Below are 18,567 nucleotides of genomic sequence, written 5' to 3'. Positions count from 1 at the left end.
GCGAACTTATACGTTCATCCCTGTTCAGTGTTTAAGTCCTTCGATTGTCAGTGTAGATTACTTCATGAGTTGCAGAAAAAATTTTAAAAAAAATCTCATTGCAGCTTTTCTACAAAGAACATATTTTTGTATTGATATTTTTGTTATTTTGTTTTCTGTTTTTTGTAGTGCAGGCAGCACCAGCAGTATTGTTCACTATTTCAGCATCACCAGCATTTATTTATTTAGAGCCAAATATTACTTTGTCTGTACTATAATCATATATTCAGGGACACCTTTTGTTCATGATGCAAATGAAGATTTTATTTTATTCACCTTTACATTGGGTATATACAGACGTAAAGAATAAGGTTTGGTAGGACTCGTTCAAGTTCTTCCAAATGCAAACAAGAAACACTTTTAAAAAGTCTCTCAAAGTTCAGTTGATACTTGACAAGAGAGACAAGCATCTTATTTATGGCAGAAAATTGTTAATATATGACATTAATTATCATCACTGAAATATGCAAGCTTCAGTGACCCTTTAAACTTAAATGTTGCCAAACAGGAGTTCCATTTCTCCACCCTCGCCCTAAACAAAATGTCTCTGTCCAAAATGATGAATTGCAGACATTATTATTTTTCCCCACAAATTAAAAGCTATTTCAAGAAAATACAGTCATGATACCATTACCAGTCAATACCATTGGGTTTGTTGAACTGGGGATCCCGTGTCCACTAAGAAAATAATTGTAAATACTCTCCTATGCCATTGTTTCAGTGACATCAGTATATGTTCCGTGTTATTACTCCCCCTCAGAATGTGAATAATTAGCGATTGTGTTCCGTCCATGGTTTTGTAACATCAGGTTTCAGTTGGTCAACTGTTTTTTTTTCCTCCAAACAGAAGGGGAAAAGCTCCTAGCATTTTTGTAGCCTACTCCAAAAAAGCCACAAGTAGAGGATGTAAGAGGAAGTTTATATTAGCTCTGCAGGAGCAATCACTTAATTTCCATTCCCCTCTGCTAACCGAGTTATTAACAGGCAGGGGCCCCTGTGCTCAGTTTGTCCAGCACTATGGTCTTATTTCATGCAGGGTCACCAGACTGAGCTGAAGATATTTTCAAAACTCCAAAATATATATTAGGGAGTGCGAGAAGTGAAACATATATAGACAATTCAAAGAGCTGGATGGTGCAGAGGGGTAATCATTGCCAATGTTGAGCACTACCTTGAATAAATGTGTAGGTATCAGGTTGTTTAGCAAGCATTTGAGTTATTTTTCATAACCTCATCAGCATAGAAACCCGAGTTTTCTCATGGTTTTGGAAACCTACAGTATTTATACTGCACATATAGGCTCAACTTCACTGAATTAAGAATTCCCCGATTTATAATTTCATATTACGGAAAGTATTCCCAAAGTGTACAAAGAAATAAGTATTAAAAGATGCAGTAATTATCATCACAGCCTTCCTGTGTAAGTTAGCTTTACAATTGCTCAAAGCAAGGTTTTTAAACATCTGTCCAATGCTGCACTTCATGGAAGATTGTCATTAGATATCTTTTTTTTTTTTTTTCAACTGATAAACAACTCAAGCACTCATTAGTCTCTGAGTGTAGTGGCAAGAGTTTGGATAACCAGCTCATAATGGTTTCTACTGCTGTATTGAAAACTCTCCCAGAAAGAAAATGTAATAATTCAAATTGTTTCACCTCCATCCCTAACTCCTGCAACTCTGGTTAATTCCTTCTCCAGTTGCTCCTAGCTCTGTTCAGGCACCACTCTTAAGTGCCAGGATTAAGAGAGCTGCTTTGTACCACATTAAAAAGATTTTTTTTTTTTTCTACAGCAGTTATTTTAATGCTTGACTGGTGTTAACTGTATTCTAACGTTAAAAAAAAGCACAATGATAGTCACAGCAATCTTTTTTTGCCAATTCTATTTGCATACACATGTTAAAACGGGCCATTTTGTCTGAAATATCCCCTTTCAGATCAGTATCCTGACCAAAGACATTGCTTATTATAATAACGTGTTATATTGTCAAATTACAATATAGTCAGTTACGAGTCTTGCAGTATATCGACAAGATGCACCTGTTGAGCACGTGGTTAATAGCCCCTCATAGTTAAATTACTTTCTGTTCTAAACATGTAATTGATAAATTATTTTCAGACTGACTTAACTTTTTAAGCAGCTTTTTATCAGTTTGTCAATCCTTGCATATATCACAAAGAAGTCACATGATAAACACATTTTGGATAACCCAGCCCTGCCCCCAACTTGGCTCTTGTCACATCTGCAGCCATATCATTCCATCTCCACACTTCAGCTATCAAACAGCATGCCATTGAACCTCAAGATTGTGTTTTAATCTCAGAAACAAACCTCTTCCCCCGCCATAATATACCAAAGGTGGACACATATATTAAAACAGATATTGTGTATGTTTATATTCCTTCCGGACTTCAGTTTAAGTAGGATTTTGTTGTGTATGCGATGCACAGCTGATTTGCTACATACCTATCCTTTCTTATAGTGATCCGTTGCAGCAAGAGGTATCCAGCTACAGAGATGATATCAGGACATTTTGCTTTTTCAGATGTAATGTGATGATTAATATCATGGCTTTTTTTCATTCATCTCTGCCGATCTTCTATACCAGTGTCCAGTATAGTCAGCTCTGTAACTGTTATCTCCTGTAAAAGTATGCAGATGTTAGCCATTCCTTGCTTTTGTTTACGGTTTACACGCTTTTTTTATGAAAAAAGCTGTTAAGATACCTTGACAGCACTTTTAAAAGTCATTACAATGACCTGGTGAAGTTTAGATAATTTTTGAATAACTCTACTGACCTGAAAGCTACCTGATGAGACTGTCACATATTCAAGTGTGGTGAATTTTTGAGATCCATTTGAAATGAGAATGTATCAAATTTAGTTTTACTCTTTTTTTTTTTTTTTTTTTCTTTTACCAATCACTCCCATTTTATAATGTGCTTGATGCATGCTTTGAATCGGCTCTGCACTCATAATGGTGAATTTGATTTGTGTAAATGGCTGGTTAGGATGTGCAGATATTCATTTTTTTTCCTTGGAAGGACCACCCGCTGTCCTGCCTGTTTGACACCATTCAAAGGTGGCTTCCTCAATTCTAACCATGGTGTCAGGTGACCATTTCTATCTGAGCCAAACAAATATTTTCTCTCTCTTTTTCCTGTTCATCAGGACAAGCAGCAGACCCCGAGCAAAAGAACATGGGAAGGTATCAGGAAGACCCACTCCCCCCCATCCTGGGTGAGGAAGGACCTAGAAGCTGTGGTCGCCTCCCCTCTGGAGATGCAAACTGTAGAGTGGGAGAAGACGAGTGCAACCATTCCTCTGGTGGGTCAAGAGATCATGGACCTGCAGACGGAGGTGTGATCAAGTCAGATTTCCTTTCATCCACAGCTCCCAATTTATTCCCAAATGCTTTCAGACAAAGAAGCAGACATGACACACACTGCCCTGCTCTGTATTTTGACTCAACTGGCTGGATGACCCCCAACTCCAGTGTGAAGGAGAAAGAACAGAAATTAATTTAACCAATCAAAAGAGTGAACGGTATCATGATGTCTCTTTCTATGTTCTTTCATTTAATGTTTCGTCCCACTGTCTCAATCAGAAAAAAAACTGTTTATCTCCATGTACAAGCCATCGGTGAGTCACATGGGAGGCTGATTCAGCGACTGTCATGTAATAAACAGCATAGCAAAGAAAATCATGTACTTTTTACCTGTTGCCTTGTATTATATGGTTACCATGTAATAATCATGATTTTGTCTAATTTTTCTATTTTTACTGTTGGAACTATGTTGCATCTCAGCTCAACTCTTTCTCCCTCCTGGCACATATGGCAAGTTGCTCCTGGAATTTCCGCCACCTTACCATCAATCACAGGAAGAAAATAAAAGGCTTTGAGGAAGCAGACTGCCAAAACACACACCTATGTGCCCCTCAGTGTGAATCCCTTTCCCTTTTGACTCCTCCTTATCATTGGCTCAATTTTTTTTTTTTTTTTTTTTTTTTCTTTTTAATACCCTCCTTGTTTCAGGAGGTTGGCCCCATGTGTGTGGGATGGGTAAGATGCAGGCCTGAAAAAAATGCTCATGAGCCAAAATGACAGGTTGCCTTCTCATCAGAACACCTCAGAGACATCGGCTAGCACGCAGCAATATAATGGGGTGTCAACCTCTGGCGCCCACAGAGGGAGTTTGTGGACGTCATCACTGATGTGACCAGAGGGAGCCATGTTCATTGTGTGTGACGATGTACAAGCAGGCTTGGTACAGATGATACAAAGTAGTGCGTGTGTATTTGTGTGCGTGTGAGTGTGTAATAGATGATAAGCAGGTGACTTTACATGTGGGACGGTGAAAGGCACCAGGCATGGTTTGTCAGAAATGGTGGTTGCACACAGAAAGCACAAGGCTCATTTGGAGTCCTTATGTACAGCAATGTAATTATTTCACAGAGTTCTACAGAATGGATTTTAGTCTATGAATATCTTTCTTACTGTGCTTGGGGAATAGTTGTTATCATTATTATAAATATGAACATGATTATTCTGATACTGACGCACCCCCTCGCCCCGATCCATTCAGGATACTGGACTATACGCGTGTTCTGTATCACAGTGTTATCGTGTGTGTTTTTGATATCGCCACCCATCATTGCCCCCCCTCCCAATCTGCTTTTGTTAAAATCCTTATGGTTGAATCCTGACCCCAAAACATATTTTCTTCCCACATCCTGATACTCTGTGCCCTACCTCATCATGCACACCCTTTTCAACCCCCTCTCACTGTTCTTTTTATTTTACTTGAGTTGCCTTTTTGTTAATGTACAGTTTTCAGAGCACAAAATGAATGTGTCTTATTTCTAATAAAGCATATCTATATAATAAAACACAACAGCCATCATATTTTCTTGCCAGCACTGTTAATAAAACAATATCCTTTTTTTTTTTTAATGTACCCATACATTTTTTTTATTTTTTTCAAAGAAGTGATACCTTATTATTTATGATAGCAATGTTGAGTAATCAATTTTTTAAAGGTAATTTTTATTTTTTTAACTTTCATACAGACAGTTACTGAGGAGGAGTCCTAATAGAGGCTAGGTTGATCATTCTTCTCTCTCTTCTCTCCCAGTTTCAATTGTGAACGGGCTCAGTGATGTTCAAGGATGATTTTGAAATTTACTTAGTAGCACCGGAGGGACATACCGAAATATCCAGCCCGTTACTCCGGACAACTGGATCACACACTCTAAGCAGAAGAGGAGTCTTAAGAGATCTGACCGAGGAGACTTCAATTTTCTGGCACTTTACAACACATTTGGTACAATGGGTTCTTTACACGTACCCTGGACAACCGCAAGCATGACTTCAGCTTGACCACTCAGGGTGGACACCACAGACACTGCCAAAAAATATATATGAGAAGATATAAACTTTGCTACGAACAACAGATCATAAAAGAATTCAGCAGTCGGCGGTCAGAGGTGACAACATTGGTTGTCCTGTGAATCCACTAGGGAAAGGAACATGCAAACCTGCACTGCAGCACCAAGTTAAACAACGAGGAATCATGGCTAGGTTGGACACCGCATTGCTGCTGATTCCAGTAACACTGAGGCCTCCTAGAGGTAAAAAAAAAAAACAAAAAAAAAAGTGTAGTCTTCAGATCACACAGCAAGAACTGGAGGACTGCATGAAATGCCAGGTCAGAGAAAGTCAGAAGGAAACACTGCTTGCATCACCAGATCACATATCATTCCTCTTGAGGCCCCTTTTCAGTATGACACCCTTCGTCCCCACCAGAATGTTTCAAAGTCAAACAGGTTTTGAATTAGCAGGAGCAAAGTCTACAGCTAGACCTTACAGTAGACCAATATGGACAACAAAAACCTGGGTTTCTGAAACTCTTGAGGATGTTGACTGAAATGACCTAGAGGATAGACACAAATGGGAAGATTGACTCTGAACTTTTTTTTTTTTGCAAAATGTACGATGAACTATTTCCTTTTAATCATCAGGCAGCAATGGAAGTAACCTGAGGGCAGGAGATCCAGACTTTATGGCTGTGCTGTAGAAGTCTATGATTTGGGAATAAATCCAGACAGCCAAGTCAGGTTGCCATTTGCCTTGCTTTGTCCAAAGCCAGACTTTGCATATACTATCCTCATAGGGGCCACAACCAAGACCCCTGCCAGTACCCAGAACATGAACCCTTTGATATAGATCAGAGGGAAAACCATTAGCCATTCTCCTCCCACAACATTAGCTTACAGCATCCACATTCTCTCTAAGTGCTAGGCAGTATTGATGCAGGGCAGGCACACATAGTATCATTAAAAAGTCCTGCATAAGCTGACAGAAGATACTGGAGACACACAAGCTGGAGGCAATAAGTCCGGCGCAGCGACATCCAACAGCAACCTCCAATATGTACAGAATAAGGAATGCAAAGCATCGACAGTTAAATGAAGTTTCCCAATGAGATCTGCATTATCTCCTTACCATCTTCTGGTCCAACCCTACCAAAGATCCCTCATCACATCTACTTTACATTCTTGGTGAGTAGAACCCCTTCCAGATGATACATTGTTGAGATAGACTCCCAACATTAATAACTTGTGCCGTCATTATGCAATTGTTACGGTATATGTATATGATTGTATCATTGTTTTTGCTCTGCAATGTTACAGTGACCAGACTGAGGCTTTGATTATGTTTAATTGAGTGATCGATGGGATTTACATTTCATTGTTTCTGTGTATCTACCCCCCACACACACCCCTCGTGGTCTTATTCTGGTCTGTGCTGACATACCTACCAGATGATGTTGGAAGAAAAGAAAACCAATTGACTAACAACAGGGAAATGGGTGGCCACATTGAATATCATATACCAGGCAAGTCTCAGTTTAGGGGTATGAGCTCAAAATTAACGTTTTAAAATTCAAGACACTTTCTGATTTGATTGTGTTCATGTGGTATCAAGTGGCTGACATAATGGCCTGTGAAATATTTGTTCTTCGTTTAACTCCAAATGTAAAGTGGTGTCAGTAATATGATAGTGCTTCACTTATTATTAATGCTAGTAATTAAAAATGATTATTTAAATGTGTCCAAAACTGTAATGCGGATGATTCATGCACTCAATATCCAATTAGTCAGTGGGTCCAGGTCTGCAAATAAACGTTTAACCAGACACAAATAGTCTGAAAAAAAAAAAAGTCAATGCTATGGGAATCAACAGTGCATACCCAACACAAAGCATCACACATAGACATTGTGTGCAAAATATGAGATAATTACCTGGAGTAGATGCTCATCTCCATTATTTTGAAACATTTCATCATTAACATCATGACAATGGAATGTTATTCTGAAAAACTGAAGAAGAAAACAATTACCATGTCTTGTCCCACGCACACTTTGTATATTGATAACGTATGACATTAATTACTCTCCAGGCCTCCATTACAGAGAAAGAATATTAAATGATAAATCAGGTGACAGCCCAATTATTGGTTGTATAGGCGAAGGCGTTACAATCATAGAGGAATCAGTTGACATTGACATAAAGTCCTATTCTAGAAACATTCGGTTGCTTAATATTTGTTTACAAAACACACACAGGCATATTTACAGTTGGGCCCAGAAATATTTGGACAGTGACACAAGTTTGGTTATTTTAGCTGTTTACAAAAACATAATCAGGATACAATTATGTAATCAGTATGGGCTTAAAGCGCAAACTCTCAGCTGTAATTTCAGGGTATTCGCATCCAAAAATTGGAGCAAGGGTTTAGGAATTATGGCTCTTTAATACGCAGCTGCCTCTTTTTCAAGGGACCAAAAGTAATTGGACAATTGACTCAGAAGGCTGCAAAAAAAAAAAAAAAAAGGCTGCATGGGCTCTTCTCTCGGTAACCTGTCATAAATGAAGCAGTTAAAATATCTCGAGTTGATTCTAATTTTGGTGTTTGCATTTGGAAGCTGTTGCTGTGAACACACAACATGCGGTCAAAGGAGTTCTCAATGGACGTTAAACAGACCATCCTGAGGCTGAAAAAAAGGAGACAGAAGCAGCTGAATGAATTCTGAAGTGTATGGGGATCAGTGACATGTAGTCAGTAGAGGCAGGGGAGGCCGGGCCTCACCTGTCATCATGCAAAGAAAAAAATCCAAAATGAAAAAAGTAATTAAATGTTTATATTTATTCAGTGATTTGTACTATAAAGGTTTTTCCACTTAATTTCACCATTTTCAGTTGTTTTTTTTTTTCAAATCACTGAAAAAAAATTCACATTTACCATTCAAATATGAAGAAGAGACTAGCAGTGACACGGCAACCAGCTGAGCCCACCATGGATTGCGCAATGATTCTGCTAACTGTGCTGCTATGCTATGCACTGAGACCGTATTGCTGTCTCTGTGGATGTCACAAAAAAAAAAAAAACACTTTTAATATATGAACTAAATTTCCATAATTTAGCTGATGTATATAATGTTTTTCGTCAACAACTGTAAGGTGTTTCTCGTAATCCTACAAGGACTGCAAAGAGACATTAAGTGAGGCAGGCAGTAACAGTGCCTCATGGTAGGGGCCAACGCTGATCCAAGGGATCTTTCTTACCTCTTGGCCACAAAATAATAGAATTAGTAATAGCAAGCTACAATAAATAGTTTGCAAGTAAAATGCAGCCATACAGCTATTTTTTTGCCAATCTCATCGGGCTGTATAGCTCACAAACGGTGAAGGATGAATGTAAATCTCCTGGGCAGCTTCTAAACTTTTTGGCCCAGAAGGATCTCATTCAAACTGTTCCTGAGGCGACAAAGTTGCTCAGGCCGGTGGTGACCGTTCCAGCTACAACAGCATAGTGGAGCGATCATTCTCAGGACTGAAAAGACTCAAAACATAAAGTCGGAACAGGACTGATCAAGGACGATCAAGGCCCTGAAATGAGGACCGTTTTATATAAAAATATCTACAATTCCTACATGTTTAATCATATTTTGTTCAACCCCTTGAATTAAACCTCAAGGTCTCCACATCAATTCTGTTGTAGTTGTTTCATTTCAAATCCAATGTGGTGGCCCAAAATCATGAAGATTGTTTCACTGTTCGAGTATTTCTGGGCGTAACTGTATGAATGCTGTATGTGTAAATGGGGAAAGATATTCAAGAAACCAACTTTTAAATTGCTGATTTCTATTAATTTATTTTCACATATCACATATAAACTAATTTTACACTGCCATTTCAATAAAATGAAGCCACAGGGGGATTAATACCTCGTTGATAGCTCCTATTATTAGTCCAGTAACTAGCTCAATGGTATTTTACCTCATCTCTGTCTGGATTGTCTCCAGGCAAAGCTTTTTTGAAACCTTTTCAAATCTGAAGTCTACACACTCTTTTTTCTTCTTTCTCATTTTAACTACCTTTTCAGTTACCAGTACTTTTGAATCTATATTCATTAGTACTAATTCATCCGCACCATCACTTCTTAATCTGGGTTGCTTATCTTTCCATCATCTTCAGGAACGTAACTTCCTAATCCAGAACACAATGTGGATTGTGTCCTGCAAAATGACACATGGGCATGTACACATCTTCATGTACTTCATGGTACAGAGAACAGGGAGGCATGCCTTGGGGAAAAAGCTAAATCAGTAAATAAATAAATAACATTTATTTCAACTGAAAGTGCTAAGTGACGGATGAGTACTCAGTCACAGAACCAGTGCTTTATTTCCTTGTAGTCAGACTGTGAACATAAAGGCAGTTGTTAAGAATGAGAAAGTCTTCAAGCCACCTATTTGCTTTGCCAAGTGGTGCAAAAATTTAGAAGCCTGTGAGATTTACAGCAGCTATGCACATTTTCATTCTCGCTTACTCGGAAAATAAGGACAGCCTCCTGCAAAGTCATTTTTTTTCGTTCTGTAAATAGAACTGTGGACCACAAAAAGGCCTCTCCAATCAGTGTACTGCTGATGACCCTATTGACTGTAGCCTAAAGGCTTTTTCTGTATTCACCCCATTAGCATACACTACTGGTCAGCAACAGTATGGTAAATGATGTTAAAATTCACTACACTACTGTAGTCCATGACAGATACTACAAAGGATACTCAGTTGTGGCGATCAGTCCAAATGCATTTTGGAGTGAGATTTCTACTGCTAGACAAAATCCTAAACAAGTATGACAGTGAATGTGACATATGCCACAGAGAAAATGGCAAGAGGCATATAGAGTTATATCACAAGGATCAGCAATAGGCCTCATTTGGATCATTTCAATATATTCACAGCTTTTTTTTTTTTATTTGCCTGTTTCTTGCAGGTTAAGTAGTGGTTAGTAAATCCTATAAGCTGTACAAAGTATATACAACTTTAATTGAAAATAAACAATTTACCATACACTTACACTCTAAAGCAGCTGTAACCAAAGCTTCCACACACTTGTCTCCTAATCTGATTGGTTGGCGCTTGGTTTCTGTCTGCAGTGCAAGGAGCAGGATGGTCAGCAACAACTGCACAGATCACAAAAAAACAGATCTCTCTTTTTTTTAAAATGTAAACGACTTTTAAGGTACGGTATACATATCCAAATCAATCAATTAAAAAATTAGACAGCTACAGTCTTGGAGGGGTAAGATGATGGTAACAATTTGGTTTTTGGTAATTTTTCAGACTTGAGGTCCAGTTTTGGGCTACAAAAGAGCCACCCTCTTGGGAAACACAGAATGCCTGGCACTCTTCTATGGATAAATGATTTTCAGTCTGTGAGGTCAAGTTGATTGGACTAAGCATGTCTTTCATTGTGGCGCTGGCAAAATTTTAGGTGGTATAGTATAGGCCTTTTTATGATGCTCTTTTGCCAGGAATGAGGTGCCTGTGCCCCCTTTCAGTGCCTTAGCCACAGTGACAAGCATTGAGTTAATTTAAAAAAACAAAACAAAAAAAAACCTGCCTCCACTGCTGTCTGTAACAGCGACATAAGACTCACATTTCAAAACACATTTTTTTTTTGTCTCTGACATTATTGTGCGAATGAGCATGGAACTACCATCAATTCTGACTTGAGGCAAAGAGAAATACTGATGCATTGTGCAAAGCACTGTAAGGGGGGTAAACTGGGTTGTATGTCTGCTCAATTTACTGGATATGCAGCTTTCCATGGAGCAAATCATATCCAACTTTCTCCTCTGTGTCATTAAAAATTGGTTTTGTGGTCAAATACCATGGTGCCTCTGTCCAATGGGGATCAGGCCTATAGGTGCAGAGACAGTATGACTGATGGCTGATAAAAACAGTGTTTTGGGTCCAGTTTCTCATCCACCAAATAGCAATACAGGGGATTCTATTTCCTGTTTTGTCACAGCCTGAGAATGCAATGTTTTGGGCTTGAGTCACAGCAAATGAGATTGACAGTCCGTGCAAGATGTCAAGTCAAGATCAAGATTCGAGGAACCTTTATTGTCACCTTACAGTTTGTGATACGAAAATTGTACCCAAGTCCTGTTTCAAGCCATAGAGCAAAATGTAAACAAGTAAGAACAACAATTTATTTAAAGCTGAATTTACCTCTGTTAGCACTAAAATTGCAAGCAGGAAATAGTTTATGTTATAATGGCACCTACAATAATTATACATTGCACCATGTTTAATGTGTATGTAGTGCAGGTCGATAGAGAGAGTGTTTGTGTGAGAGAGAGGGGGAGAGAGAGTTTGTGTGTGTGTGTGTGTGTGTGTGTGTCTGTGTGTGTGTGTATGTGTGTGTGTCTGTGTGTGTGTGTGTGTGTGCCTGTGTGTGTGTGTGTGTTTGTGTGTGCATGTGTGTAAGAGAGAGTATGCTTGTGTGTGTGTGTGTGTGTGTGTGTGTGTGTGTGTGTGTGTGTGTGTGTGTGTGTGAGTGCGAGACAGAGAGAAAGATAGAGAGAGAGAGAGAGAGAGAGAAAGGGAGTCTCCAGATTACGGCTCGAGTTCAGCAATCTTACAGCTTCCAGGAAGAAGCTGTTTCTGAACCTTATGCATTTGTTTTGAATGCTCCTGAACCACCTGCCTGACGCGAGCGTCTGAAACAGTCTGTGTGCGAGATGTGTGGACTCCTTCATGATGCATAATGCTCTCCCCCTGCATTGTGATGTGTAGAAGAGGTCCGAGGTGGTGGGAAGGCTGCTCCCCACAGTCCTCAGTGCAGCATATACCACCCTCTGCAGACTCTTCCTCTCACCAGCAGTGCAGCAGCCTGTGTCACACTGTGATGCAGTTACAGAGGATGCTCTCCATCACACAGTGATAGAAGCTCCTCAGGACCTGGCAACCAAGTCCAGCTTGCCGCAGCTTCCTGTGGAAGTAGAGGCGCTGGTGGGTCTTCCTGACCAGCCAGGATGTGTTGGTACTCCAGGTGAGGTTGTTGAATATGTGCACACCAAGGTACCTGTAGCTAGAGATCATTTCCACAGCTATTCCTCCAATGTGCAGGAGGGGGAGGGCACCTGTCCCATCTGAAATCCACCACCATCTCTTTGGTTTTCTCCGCATTGATGCAGGGGTTGTTATCTCTGCACCACTGCACCAGGGGTTCCACCTCCTCTCTGAAAATGGACTCATCATTGTTCGTGATGCATCCCACTACTGCTGTGTTGTCCGCGAAACTTCATAATAGGACAGCTCGGACATCTTGCCTGGCAGTCATACATCAGAAGAGTGAATAAGAGGGGGTTCAGCACACAGCCCTGGGGCGAGCCAGTGCTGAGGGTGATGGAGGAGGAAACGCTGTTGTGGATCCTGACGGTTTGCGGTCTGTTGGTCAAGAAGTCCAGGACCCAGTTCCCAAGTGTGGGACTCCGTCCGAGGGAGAAAAGCTTCTGCACCGGTCATTGGGATGATGGTGTTGAAAGCTGTGTAGAAATCAAGGAACAGCTGATGGATGTAAAAGTTCCTGCTCTTCAGAAGAGTTAGGGCTGTATGTACCACCAATGAGACGACGTACTCAGAGGAACAGTTCTAGATCAAGATAAAATTTACTTGTCACATACATAGTGCTGTGTAAAGTGAAACAGGTTTTTATGGCTGCAACCAGTATGAGGCAAAAGCAACACACACAGAATAAGGGCAAAAATGTATATCTGTGAGATAAGACAATAACTTGTTGTGTGTGTGTGTGTGTGTGTGAGAGTGTATGTTTTGCTTTATAGTTCGTGACAAAACCTAGTTGCTATCACAGTCTCCTGTAGTTGAACCACTGTATCTAATTTTCGAATTTTGGCCATCCTGCACAGTTAGCTGTTGCTGCATCATTCATTTTTTTTCTGTTTCTGCTCAATTTTATCAGTTATTTATTCAGCATCAAGCCCGAATAACCTCAAGAATTTTACTGCCATTCCAAGAACTCTACTTGTCCTCCTCCAGCATCTTTATCAAGCTCAGCTACTCCCCTTGTAACTTTTTTTGTGAACTTTTTGTGAAAGCCACCACTTCATTCATTTGCTTACCTGTCCTAATAAACTGAGCTAGTAAGTACCAGATTCAGTTGTGGCTGATTTAACCTATAAAGTCTGTGTTGTATTTTTAAAAGAATCGAAACTTTCCAAGGGATTGTTGTATTTTTGAAACACGATTGAATTGCCAAACGGGAGACGGGGAATGGGTTCTGGGAATATAGCTATAACAGGCTTTCAAGCCATATTAGTAAAAAAAAAAAAGAAAAGAAAATGCAAGAGTCTGCATGTCCGCATGTTAAATGTACTTTTCATCTTCAAGGGATGGGTCATGTTTTAAAAGTGTTTCTGGTTTTAAGGTCATGTTGTTTTGATTTTTCTGTTTTCCTTTAAATCAGTGTGTTCTGTGTTGTGGCAGGGTAGACTTTGGAGCTTGCAGTGTGCCGATCCATTACAGACATCACTTTTCACATCAGCCCAAATCACTTTTCAAACACTTAGCAGTCAGGCTGACGAAGCCAGTTATCTTGAAGCTGGTGTAGTTATTTATTTGACAGATTCATTGCTGTCACGATTAATTTGCCCCCATCTAAAAGCAGTACTGCTTCTCTGGACATGGACAGAGTGCAGAAACAATGCCTAGAGGCAGTATATTGCACATTGAAAAAAGAATTAGACAAGCATGAGACCCCCAGCTTAATGTCCTAGGTCATTTGTTAATTTGTCATGAGTGCGTCACTAATTCACGGGGACATCTGTATTTGCAACTTCTTCTTGAGTCAGATAGTGACAAGCTACTCCAGCTGCACTACAACAAAACACAACTTGATAGAATTATAAGAAGTTCAACATTAATACTCTAATGAAAAAAAAATCAACATTAACACACACATACATCCATGTACATTTTATACAGTGAGTTGAGAAATGACGACATTAAATCTAACCTCCTGATAGAATGGAATCCAGTTTCCTTAAAGTGCTATGATAACCAGAGGAACCAGGTGCTCAAACATTTTGAAAAACGTTAATCTGCGGTTCATGCAAGATGTAAAGGAGGAGTCTCCAAAGATATCATTATCATGATTATGTATTGAATCTTAACCGGTAACCAAGGATTGTTGTATTGTCAGGTACAATTTACCGACTCGAGAAATAATTTAACTACATGAAAACATGTTTCCCAACTGTGCATATTACAATGAGCACTTTGAATCTTGAATGTAAGGAAATTCTCCATTCATCCATCAATTACCTAACACTTATCCTGCAGTCAGGGTTGTGGGGATGCTGGAGCCTATCCCAGCTGTCATTGGGCGGGATACAACCAGTTGCTACTTGATTGCAAGGTAACATACAAACTAACAGCCATTCACTCCTTCATTCACCCATCCGGGCAATTTTTTTCCGATTTCTCCTTTTTTTGGACTGTTAGAGGAAACTGGAAAACACGGACGAAACCAACAGAAACAGGGTGAACATGCAAACTCCACACAGAAAGGCCCCCTGTTGGAACCAGGGTCCTTCATGCTGTGAGGTGGAAGCCCTAACCACTGCGCCACCGTGCTGCAAAATTCTAACTTCTTTGAATATAATAACACCATTAATTCTTCATACTTGAATAACTGCCTATTGTCTTATCAGCATTGCTGGAGGTTTCAACTGAAGTCTCTCAACAGCTCCCTCAGGGACTTGAATTAATCTGAAAATCCAAATTTATGGAAACCAAAGAAATTGCTCTGGGATCTTGTGTCTTGTTTATTACATTCATTTGCTCATGATTCAGCAATTACATAAATGATTTCTTATTAGCAGACTCAAAAGTGTGATAAAATACAGTCAATCAGAGTAATCAGGATCAAAATCAGAAGAACTTTATTTGTTCCAGAGGGGCATTTGGGCAATATAAGCAATGACGTGCAGTCAGTAGAGGCAGGTGAGACTGGGCCTCACCTGGCATCATGGAAAGAAAAAAAAGTAAAATGAAAAAATAATTTGAATGGTTCTATTTATTCAGTGATTTGTACTATAAAGTTATTTTCAAACTTCACAATTTTTAGTCATGTTTTTTCAAAATCGCTGAAAAAAAAAATCACATTTAGCGTTTAAATATGACGAAGAGCCGTGCGGTGACGCAGCGGAGCCCGCTATGAATTGCGCAATAACTGCGCTGCCATGCTATGTGGCTGAGACTGTATTGCTGTCTCTGTGGATGTCACTGTTAAAACTTTCAAACACTTCGAGCACTAATACATGAACTAAATTTCCATACTTTAGCTGATGTGCATAATTTTTTTCGTCAACAACCGTAACGTGTTTCTCTTGCCGAGCGATCGTGAAGCGGCGGCGAAGGCACACTAAGTGAGGCACGCAGTGACGGGGCCTCATGGTAGGGGGCACTGGTGATCCAAGGGATCCTTTTTACTACTCGGCTAAAGAATAATAGAATTGGAATAGCAAGCTAATGTAAACAGTTCGCAAGTCAAGTGCAGCTATCCAGTCATTGTTTCCTCTTGCTTGGCTTTATTTCCAAAATGGAGGATTACATAGCTAAATTGAAAAAAAAAACTCTAAACTGGACTTTCAGTCGAAGCAGGAGATAATAAGTAAGGGAAGACCGACGCCGGCGCTAACGGATTTGCTTCAGACTAGGATACAGAAGACTCGGTCGTTTCAAACGGAGTGGTACACTTGAAAAGGCTGGCTGTGTGGATGTCCAGTGAGAAAGCGCCTTTTCTGCTTTCCCTGCATTCTTTTCTCAACTTCTGACAATCGAACATGAGCGGTCGGCCACTCACATTCAAAGTCAAATCGCGCTAAAAACATCCGAGATGTCCAGGATAGATGTCGCTTTCAATGAACAGCGAAGACTCAACATCAGCATCCACAATGCTAAGGTAAAGGAAAACCACTCAGCGCCGCATGGACTTCATTTATAAGTAAAGGTAAGAGATAATAACCTTTTTTAATGAGCTTTTTTTCTATGCTACAGTTTGGATATGTAAAGAATGGTGATATGATATTTTAAACAAAACACGTTAACTGCTGCCAATAAAATGGTGAATAAGCTAGGGTTCATATGTTTGTAAATCTGACTGATGACGTCAGTGCCTCACCAGCCATGAACTTAACTGCACATCACTGGTCTGGAAATATCCAAACCACATCAGCCTAACACTGGTCATATTTGTACATGGACAGTTCTTATCCATGTCCAGGCTGTGACTAAGCCCAGGTTTTTATTAGGAGATAAGGTTGCGAACTGACAGGCTGAGGTCTCTGCAATAATAACCATGAGCTTATCTTTGTAACAACACTTCAGTAACAGACAACAAAGTCCCCACTATTGTCTCCCTTTTATTTTGTAAACAATAGGGTTATATCAATAAAGACAATATCTTAGTTTGCATCATGATATGGCTACATGGAATTCAATACAAATAAAACTAAAATAGGATGACCAGAAACTCATCTTTTGACCCTAACTGTTTCTTTTCTTTTCTTTTCTTTTCTTTTCTTTTCTTTTCTTTTCTTTTCTTTTCTGTTGCTAAATGAAATGTTCATGTTTCTTCTTTTATGGAAGAAACAGCTTTATCAGTGATGTATTCTGGGACCATCAAAGTCGACCAGGTAACCCAGCCGGGGTTGATCAAGTCCTGACTTGCATCCTAGAAGCAGTCCATCTATCGGCCCACTTCATTCCAAGCCACATTTTGGCCTTCTCTGTGGAGTCACTGGTGGATTGAATGGCTTCAATCTTAATTTGCCTTTCTCATGCAAAATGAGAAAAAGTAAAAGAAAAAGAAAAGGTAAAAAAAGATATTTGAGAAAAAAATATCTGTTTTATATTGCCCTTCTTTAATTGTAGATGTTCTGCTCATTATTAGAAAATAGAAACCGACCAACCTAAGAAAATAAACAAACTAGCAAACAGACAAAGTGACACAATCAACAATGACAACAGTAATAAAAAAACATTGACCAGCCCCTTGGGATATACATGATAAATATAATGCTCATTTTTAACTCTCCTCATAAGCCATTCCTAAATGATTTGTTCAGCGCTTTGGAGTGTACAATCACACCAAACATTATGATATAAATGCCATTGCAAGGATCCTGGCCCAAGAGTTTTGACAGTCTCTATCTTTTATGTGTGTGGGATAAAAGCGGTACAATACAGAACTATCCCTAATAGTCCTCCTGTTTGAAAACTGTGTCACTGCAGGTCTTCTCACTACTACAAGTCTTTATATGGGGATTTTCTTAATTGTACATTGTAGAAACACTGGCTGTGTTGACTCCACATGAGAAGACTAATTACAGTAAATCCAGTCTGCAGGAGAGGCCTATATCCAATTACATGGAAATAAAGACCACGTGCAGTCTGCTGCATGAATGGACATAGAACCTAATCTTTTGCTCTGTTTTCCTGCATGTGTGTATCCCCCCAGGCAGAATGCTGTGCAGGACCTATATGTGTGCTCATCAAACAGAATCAATAATGCTGAGCTGAAAATAGCATCTTTTGTCTTTGACAATACTCTGCCAATGTTTTTTTATGCCATCGGTTGGACTGAAATATAGAGAACCTGAATAAGGTGGAGTTCAACAAATATTTGTTGTTTAACATCATGGAATCTGTGGGGTCCCAGATCAAAATCCCTTTAAACATTAGATAGAAAGAAACATTCTACAAGAGTACAGCAGCTGGAGTTGATAGGGCTGCTAGCAGTCACACATGATATGGAACCTTGCCAGATACCATGGATCTTGTTCACATATAGCAACAAGTCATTATTAACCTGATGTTTTGCCTTTGCCACTGAGGGTCCTCTGTTACTGCTATATTTAGAAACACAACTGTCACAAACTGCACATAACACCAGTGTTGTCAAATACACTTAGCCACAAATTTCAGAAAGAAATGACAAAAGGAGCAACAGTGCCCCCCTCTTTCTCTTTATTTGTCTTTGCAAGGGTTTTCAGAGGAAGAGAATTTTTTTATTGTGTTCATATCATTACGTACATGTGACCGCAAAAAATCGAATGGCAATTCATTGATGCCGTTCATTAGATCAT

General features: G+C 39.5%; 1 protein-coding gene across 5 annotated transcripts in view; it reads left to right on the top strand.

The window, feature by feature from the left end:
* adgrb1a (adhesion G protein-coupled receptor B1a) overlaps nt 1-4,929 on the top strand; it is a 143,470-nt gene extending 138,541 nt beyond the window's left edge. For all 5 annotated transcript variants that reach the window (XM_086154902.1, XM_086154901.1, XM_086154903.1 and 2 more), the window contains one exon: nt 3,211-4,929. In XM_086154902.1, coding sequence (XP_086011028.1) covers nt 3,211-3,405 — 195 coding nt within the window. In that variant the 3' untranslated portion in view covers nt 3,406-4,929. The remainder of the gene's footprint in view (nt 1-3,210) is intronic.
* Nucleotides 4,930-18,567: the final 13,638 nt, after the last annotated feature.

This window comes from Fistularia commersonii, chromosome 11 (assembly GCF_037954325.1).
Source record: "Fistularia commersonii isolate RoL2024-O1a breed Wild chromosome 11, RoL_Fcom_v1.0, whole genome shotgun sequence".
Taxonomy (NCBI): domain Eukaryota; kingdom Metazoa; phylum Chordata; class Actinopteri; order Syngnathiformes; family Fistulariidae; genus Fistularia; species Fistularia commersonii.
This window is presented reverse-complemented; position numbering and strand designations above follow the sequence as displayed.